The 8,426-nt window shown below is 55.6% G+C and overlaps 1 protein-coding gene across 2 annotated transcripts in view; it reads left to right on the top strand.

The window, feature by feature from the left end:
- The first annotated feature begins 600 nt into the window (after positions 1-600).
- The window catches only part of CACNA1H (calcium voltage-gated channel subunit alpha1 H), a 156,217-nt gene continuing 148,391 nt past the window's right edge, over positions 601-8,426 (top strand). For both annotated transcript variants that reach the window (XM_038151115.1, XM_038151114.1), the window contains exons 1-2: positions 601-943; positions 1,189-1,496. In XM_038151115.1, coding sequence (XP_038007043.1) covers positions 1,207-1,496 — 290 coding nt within the window. In that variant the 5' untranslated portion in view covers positions 601-943; positions 1,189-1,206. The remainder of the gene's footprint in view (positions 944-1,188; positions 1,497-8,426) is intronic.

Raw genomic sequence — 8,426 nt, 5'->3', positions numbered from 1 at the left:
TCCACTCCCGGATTTCAATCCCATCCCCGCACCCCCGACCTGAGAGAATTCACGAAATTCCAAGGAATTCAAAGGGATAAAACTTCCCGAGCGGAGCTGAAGGGCTGGAGCCTGAGAGGACTTTTCCCTGAGCTGTTTCTTGGGAGTTAAACCCCGGAGCAGCTGAGCTGCGAGCTTAGAGCCGAGCTTAGTTATTAAACCGCTCCTACCTCCAACCTGGGCTCAGCCAGCGGGGCTGGGGGAGCGCCGGGAGGGGCGATCCCCCTTTTTTGAACTCCATTTCCCTTTCTAGGGGCGCACCCCCCCTTTTTGGGATCTCCCCCCCCTTGGAGATGCCGGAGCCGCGCAGCCCTCGCGGGATGGAGCGGAACCAAGCCCGCGCCTCCCGCTCCAAAGCCTCTCCGCCCGCCCGGGGATGCTTTGGGAGGGTCCCCGGCTCGCTGCCCCCCACCCGTGGGTGCCCTCCCGTCCCGCAGCGCCGCGCGGAGCCCGAACAAAGGCGGGGGAGGGGGCGATGCGGGGCTGCCCCGGCTCCTCCCGGCCCCCGCCCCCGCCGCCCCCGCTCTCCCCTCCCCTCGCTCTCCCTCCTCCCCCGGTAAATCCGAAGTTTCCTGTTGGGCACGGGCGAAGCTCGGCGGAGCTGCCTCCTCCTCGCTCCTTGGGATTTACCGTCGGGAGAGGCTCGGGAAGGGCCCCCGTCACCTCCTCCTCCTCCTGCTCTTCCTCCTCCTCCTCTCCCCAGCCTTCCTCCATCCTCCATCCCCGCGGGCGGGCGCCGCACGCCGAGCCCCAACCCCTCCCTGCCCCCCGCTGGATTTTGGGGGTGCCACCGTGCCTGGAGGGGGGGGCTCGGCCACCCCCCGGAGCCGCGATTGTCGCCGGTCCCATGTGAGCTGCAAGGCACGGCTATGCCCCTGGGGACATCGCGCTCCGCCCGACTGAGGTAGGACACCCCCCAAGAATCCGCCATCCCCCAAAATCCGACCCCAGAACGCTCCTCCGGGGGGTCCCCGAAGGGCGGGGGGCACCCCCAGCTCGCCGTGGGGGGCGGGAGCGGCCGCGCCCGGGCGGAGGCTCGACCTCCCCCCGCCCGCCTTTGTTGTGGCTGGAGCGCCGGGACCCGGCGGAGCATCCCCGGGAGCCGCGGCGGAGCGGGCCCGGCCCTGACCCGCTGCCCTCGCCCCGCAGGTGCCGCTGGCCGCGACCATGAGCGCCGGCGAGAGCCGCGAGCCGCCGCGCCCGGCCGAGGTGCGGGTGCCCATCACGGCGCTGCCGGCGCCGCGCCGCCCCGCCGAGCAGCCGCCCGAGGATGCCGGCAGCGGCTCCGGCAGCGGCTCCGGCTCCGGCAGCGGCTCCCCCGGCCGAGAGCCGCCCGCCGAGCTGGGCTCCGAGGAGGAGGAGCAGGTGCCTTACCCGGCGCTGGCACCCACCGCCTTCTTCTGCCTCAAGCAAACCACCCGCCCGCGCAGCTGGTGCCTCAGGCTGGTCTGTAACCCATATCCTTTCCCTCGGGACACCGCGACACCCCCGGGACCCTCCCCGTGGCCGGAGCATCCCGGCGGAGCTGCGCGTCCCCGCTGCCGGCGGCGCCCGGGGATGCCACGGAGCCAGCGGCGTGTCCTCGGTGTGTCCCCAGTGCCGGCTCGGAGAGGGGGATTGGTGGCAGCGGGACACGCAGGGAGCGTGTCCCCAGAGTCCCCCGTGTCCCCCGTGCTGGGGACACGCCAAGGTCCCGCAGCGGCTCCGTGCGAGTGTCCGGGACGGGCAGGACGGAGCCGCTCGGGGGGTGCGGAGCCGCGGCCCCCCGAAATTCCCAGCGGGAAAAACCCCTCAACTCCACTCGCGGCTCGCCGGGATGGGAATCCTCGCAATTCCAAAGGCGACCTTGATTTTATTGCAGTGCCGGGGGGGATCAGCCCCTCCGCTGTTTATATAAGAGCCGCGAGTGCACGGGAGCTTTCCCGACGGGGAAAAATGGAGCTGGAGTTGCTTTGGGAAAGGCACATTCCCGAAAAGTCCCCTCCGCTTTTGTTCTGCTGCAACTTGCAGGGAAGGAAGGGAACAGTGAATCCCTTAAATCTCCGCCGTTCCCGGTGTCCTTTCCCGGCTTTAGGAATGTTAAATAATCATCCAGCAGCGTTTTCCTCTGGCTCGTGACATCCAGGAGATGGAATTTTCCCCGGAATGCTGGGTGCGAGCGAGAGTTGTCAGTTTGTGCCCGGAATCTTTGGGAAGTGAGCTTTTAGCACGGGCATTGTGTGGAGAATTCCTGCTTTTCCCTGCCCCCCATCCCTGCCTGCTTCTCTCCCCATTATTTATTAATTTATTAACCCCATTATTTATTAATAAGCTGATTATTGATCTGCCTCAGCTCCCCACACAAACCCCTGGTTCTCCCCTGCAGCCGGCCCAGCAGGAATTGCACATTCCTCCCTGGAATGCTGCCCCGGCTGGGAGCTGCAGGAATATTCGCAGGGCAAATGCCACAGTTTTCATGGATTTGGGGCTCCTTTTGTTTTCCACAAAATGTTGACCAACTTTGGTCCTGTTGTGATTCCTAAAAACGCTCAGGCATTCATTAAGGGTTGGATTTAATCAGGAAAAATCCCTTTCCTGGTTTCTTTTCTCTGGAAAATGGAGCTCCTTGGCCCCAGCTGATTCCTTGGCTCTGCTCTCGTTGGGTGAAGTCTCTGCTTGCAGCAAATCTGGGCTTAAATTCCTCTTCCTAAAGTGCTTCTTGCCGGTTAAGCCAGGCCTAACATCACCAGTGCCCTCCTGGGTGCTCATTCCAGCATTCCCGAGAGCCTGGATGCTGGAAAAAAGGGATTTGGGGCAAGTGCAGCTGAGATTTCCAGCCCTGAGGGGAGAACTTGGACGTGCGAGGGTGAAAGGAGGAGCTGATGCTTAAATATTCCACAGAATGATAATTCCATAAGAAAAAATGGGACGGAGCTGGCCTTGGGGAGGGCACTGTGTTGTCACAGGCAGGAGCGAGTCAGGATGGATTTATTCCCTAATCCAGGTGCTTGTGAGGGAAAACTTTGGGAGTCTGTGGGAGGAAAGGTCATTTCCTTTGGGTTTGGGGGAGTCTCTGGATTCTGCATTCCCGAAATCTCCTCTGGCAGGTGGAGAATTCCAAGGCAGGTTTTTTGGGAGAGGGTTCAGGTGTGCTCAGGCTTGGCTTGGATTCTCCTGTTGGGAATTCCCAGCAGAGCACCTTCCTTTCCCAAACTTCCCCATCCAACAAAACATCAGCTGGAAATGGGGATGGATTGTTAACAGCCAAGCAGGAATTCTGTAGAATTCCCAGGATTTCAGTGCTGGTGTGCTCGGATGGCAGCAGGAGGGACGAGCTCCTTGCTGGGATTTATTCCCATTTTCCCAGTCTCCAAAATCAAATCCTTGGATTCAGTTTTTCAGGAAGAGCGGGTTGGGATTTTCGGAGCCGCCTCAGAGCAGGATCTGGGTCTGGGTGTGTTGAACCAGAGGCACCTGGAAACCAGGAGCTTGGGAAAAATTCCATGGAGTGGGACACTTGGGAAGCAGCTGGATGAGGGGATTGGAGGAGGAGCACGGCTGCATCAGGGCAGTGAGGGCTGGAATTCCTGGGAGATTTTCCCGCAGAGGGAAAAGATCCCACAGAGGGAAAAGATCCCACAGAGGGAGTTTCTGGCTCTGTGGGTTTAGATTCTCTTCCTGCTCTTCCCGAAGCACAAATCCACAAACCAGGAAAAAGGGTGTTGGGTTTTCCTTAGGATTTATGGAAGGGAGGGATGGGAGCTGGGAATGCTCCCAAAATCCTTGGATCTTCCCGAGGTGCCCTCTTTGGATGGGGCTTTTTGGTTGTTTTTTCCCAGGGAAGTTGCCCTTGTTCCCACTGGGATTTATTTGGTGGGAAGAGGGGAAGGTCTCACTCCGTGCCCTCCAATTCCCATATCCCTCTTTTTCCTGTGCTTGCTGGTTTAGGAATTCTCCTCCAGCTCCAATTTCCAGCCTTTCCTTGAGGCTGATCCCACGGGACGTTCTGGGAATGGAGCTGCCTTCGGATGAGGCACCCAAAATTCCCACTGTGCTTCCATCCCATAAACCCCGTGGGGATCTCCCTTTCCCACACAGATTTTCCAAGAGCTGCCAGCCACTCCAGATATTTTTGGGAATCGGAGCCCTCCCAGCCCTGTGGCCTGGAGCAGGTGGGAATCTTCCCAAAAAACGTGATTTGTGTGGAGCTTAAGCAGGAGGGGGTCGCTGGGAGGCTTTGGAATGGCTAAAAAAAGCTGGAGCCGGGTTCTGGAGGGGACAGGTGGGGCAGGATCAGTTTACGGGGCCGGGAGCGTTCCCGGGAAACATTCCCAGCCGGAGGCATCAGCGGGAAAACGGGGATGGGGCACGTGGAGGAGCTGCACTTCAGGCTCCAGTGGTGCTGCTGCCTTCGGGAATGCTGAGAACAGCCTGGAAAAGGGATCCTGGAAAGGATCCTGCTCTTCCTCCCCTCTGCTTCCAGAGGTTTGGGTTCATGACGTATTCCAGTTGGGAAAAGTGCTGATTTTGGGGGGTGGGAGCACTAATTAGGAGTCTGCTAATTCAATTAATCCGAGCAGGGACACTCTGCTGTCGCTTTTGCTGTGCAGTGGCATTCCTGGAATTTAATCCTGGATTTTCTGAGTGCAGGAATCTCTTCCCGAGCTCCAGGGTCACCTCCAATCCCAATTCCCACCCCAAAATCACAGATCACAACAGGCAAACATCCCAAACATCATTTTTGGGATACAAGCCCTGATCCAAATGGGATTTTCCCTAAAACCCCAGGTGGATTTTCCCTCCGTTTCCCTGCTGTGCTTTGAATTCCCCTTTGGTTTTTTTTTAATCCACATAAAATTGGGATCAAACTTCTTTATTTTCCTTCAGATTGGATCTCCTACGTCTGTTTATTTCTGGAGGGCCGTGGGTGGCGTTTTGTGCTGTTCCAAACCTCGTGGGGATTTGGGGTTTGCCACCCCTCAGGGTCATTCCCTGGCTTTTCCCGAGTGGATCCATGGAAACCTGGAATGTCAAGTGGGGTTTCCTTGAATATTTGGGATTAGCAAGGAAGGGGTGAATGAATCCCTGGATGTCCTCGGGAGGGGTTGGAAGCATCTCCTGGATTTTTGGGTCATGGATGTGACTCTGGGTGGGCTCTGATGTGGAGGAAAGCTTGGAATCAATCCCAGGGGTTTTCCCTCTGGAAAACTGGGAAAATGGGATGGAGAGATGGGAAGCACAGCACTGGGAATCTGCCTCCAAGCCTGGCTTTTCTAGGATCCCTTTATCCTAATCCATGGATTCCATGGAATCCGTGGAATCCAGTGGATTCCAGAGTTATCCGTCTATACGTCCCCAAATCCAGGGGTTTTCACAGAAAATAGGAATTCAGTGATTCCAGGGTGGTTTTGGGGCTGGTTTTCCTCTTCCCCTGATTTATTTTAAGTGATGTGTTTTGCTGGGCTGGATATTCCCTGGAAAATCCCCTCCAGTGCATCCCATTGGATTTTCCTGAGGATTCCTCATAATCTCTGAGAAATCTCCTCAATTTATTCCCATTCCAGACTAATTTCAGAGCACCTAATTCCCATTTTCCATGGTATTTATGGATGCATGGATCCACGGAAATCCCAGACTCCGCTTGGCTTTGCCAGTTGCCTTCAGTTCCTCCCCTCAAATTTGCTGGGAATCAACAAATCCCATTCCAGTTTGGAGTTTGGTTCGGAATTCTGGGATGTGGATTGAGTCCAGGTGTGTTTCCCAGCATTTCAGGGTGGCAAATTCCTTGGAAATGTGGACCTGTGTATCCCAGGAGGGGAACTGGGAATGCAGCAGATCCGAGGCTCCAGCTCATCCCTAAGGCTGGATCTGGGGCAGTGGGATCCCAGATTTTCTGTGGATAGTTCCTGAATGATCATCCAGCTTCTCTGGGGTGTGTTGCTGTTTTTTAGGGAATTTTTTAATGGAAAAATGGGATTAGATTGATTTAAACTCTCCTTTCCCTTGGCTTTGTGTTTGGGGGCTCGGGCTGATCCCTTGGCAGCCGAATCCTGACTTTCCCCAGCTCCAGGTGGGATAATTCCATTGGAAGTGGGATCACTCTTGTTTGCAGTGAATAAACGGGGAATTGGGATTTTCTCCCTGTTTTTGCATGGATTTGGGATTTGTTTCCCAATCCCTGCTGCAGCCAAGAATTCCTGCTGCCCACGCAGATTTTTCCCTGGATTTCCCCCCTGGTTCCCAGTCTGGAATCTCCTCGGGCTGCTGGAAATTCAGGAGGAATCCCAGGGATGCCCACCCAAAGCCACCCAGGTGTGTTTTCCTTTAATCCCTCGGAATTCCATCCCCTGGAGCGCCTGCCCAGCATTCCAAGGCTGGAATTCCTCATGCAAGGAATATTTTCTGAATATTTACACAGATGTTGGAAACTCGGATTTTGCTCTTAATTCTCGAAGCAGCAGCTGCTGCTTGGGGCAAATCCCTAAATCCCCAATCCCTAAATCATTGGGATTTTAAGGAAAAGACAGTTTAGAGGGAATATTTTGCTGCCTGGGATAGGAGGGAAGTTACTCCGGGGTTATTCCATGATCCCAGCTAGGAGTTAATTCCAGAACTTCCAATCCTTTTCCTGTAGCAGCAAGGGAGGGGAATTAGAGGATGCTGAGCTCCGTGTCCAGGGCTCTTCCTGACCTCCCTGGAAATCCGGGAATGGTCACTCCAGAGCGGTCTGTGAAACTTTGACAAAAAGCAGCTGGAAAAGACAATTTTCCCTCTTTTTCTCCCGGATTAAAATCCGGTCTGGGCACTGCAGCAGGAGCAGGGATTTGGCAGCGGATGAAATGCTCGGCTCTGGGATCTCATTTTCCCTCTTTCCACGGACAGATGGGAATTGTGTGAGCTCACAATGCTCCCACTATTTGGCTGTTTTTCCCTAGAATTCCAGAGGAATGGGATGGCTCTGAGTGTGTGCAGCTATTCCAGGCAGGAATTCCAGCTGGGTCACTGCTCCCAATCCCTCCCCTCCATCCCAGCGGGGAGGATTTGCCCGGGTATCAAAAATCCTGGGAGATCTTGCTGGAAGCAGGAGTTGCAGCGTGGATTTTTGGGATATCAGCCCCATTCCCGAGGGATGGAGGATGTTGGATGGATGTGACGGACAGGGATGTTTTGGGAAGAGCATCCCGTGGGATTCGTGTGGAGCTCGTTGTACCCAAACTCTTTGATCCTCTCCGCCTGTTTGTTTGGATTTTCCTGCTGTCCCGGGAATTCCTGGGAGATTTGGGATCAGAACACAGGTGTTTCCATGGATTTCTGCTCCTGTCTCTGAGGATGTGGAGAGAAGGAGGAACTGACACCTCCTTTACTGGGAATGACAGGGAGGGAAGGACGGGAGACAAAGCAAAATGTGGGATTTGGTGCCACAAGTGGGAATCCTTTGGGATTGGGAAAGGGCTCATTCCAGGGGCTGCCAGCTCAGGTGGGATGGGGCTGTTTAATCCCAAATCCTGACCTGCTGAGGGATCCCAAATCCATCTCCAGCATCCCTTGGAACAGAGCTGGGGGCAAATAAAGCAGGATCATCCCTGCTGAAGTCACTTTAGGCCCGAGTTTAAGCCAGGCTTAACCCCGCATCTCCCGAGAGTTGGGAGCAGGGAGATTCGGGAAGAGGGAAACTTGGGAATCTGGGAGTCTCAGGAATCAGGGAATGCTCTTGGCCTGGCAGTGTGTCCTGATCCCAGCTCCTGCTGGATGTTCTCCAGGACTTCTGCACCTTCCAATGGCTCCTGGAGCGATCCAGTGCCAACAATTCCTGCTGCTCCAGACATCCCTGGGATTCTGTCTGCCTGGGAATGCTGGACCAGAATCCCTAAAAAGGCTCCAGGGCTGGGGTTGCCAAGAGGGATGAGCTTGATCCGGCTGTGCATCCCGTGGGGTTGGTTTCTCTGGAATTCTGGGATGTGCTGCCCTTTCCAGAGGGTTGGGAAGCCAAAAGCTCCATTTTTTCACCAGGAGCCTGTCCTGAGCTCCTGTAGACTGGATGTTGGGAAAAACTTGATTTTTGCATGGAAGTTCTCACCAGTCCATAAATATTACCAGGAATGGGATCGCTCTAGGTTTTGGAAGAAACCTGGATAAATGTGGAATTAATGCTTGGATTTCCATCCTGGTGAATCCCTGAATTTCCAGATGCTGTTTGCAGAGGGCGGGAGAAGTTTGGGACAATAGCAGGAACGATGGAATTCCCACCAAAGGGGTGGGGCTGGATTCCCTTTGGAATGGCTGGAATTGCTCCATCCCAGTTCCCAAACTGGTGGCCCAGGCCAGAGCCAGAAGCTCCTCCCAGCCTTTGGAATATGGATCCTGGAATATTCCCCTCATCTGCCACTGCTGGACACAAATCCTTTGGA

The sequence above is a fragment of the Motacilla alba genome, chromosome 14 (assembly GCF_015832195.1).
Source record: "Motacilla alba alba isolate MOTALB_02 chromosome 14, Motacilla_alba_V1.0_pri, whole genome shotgun sequence".
Lineage (NCBI taxonomy): Eukaryota > Metazoa > Chordata > Aves > Passeriformes > Motacillidae > Motacilla > Motacilla alba.
This window is presented reverse-complemented; position numbering and strand designations above follow the sequence as displayed.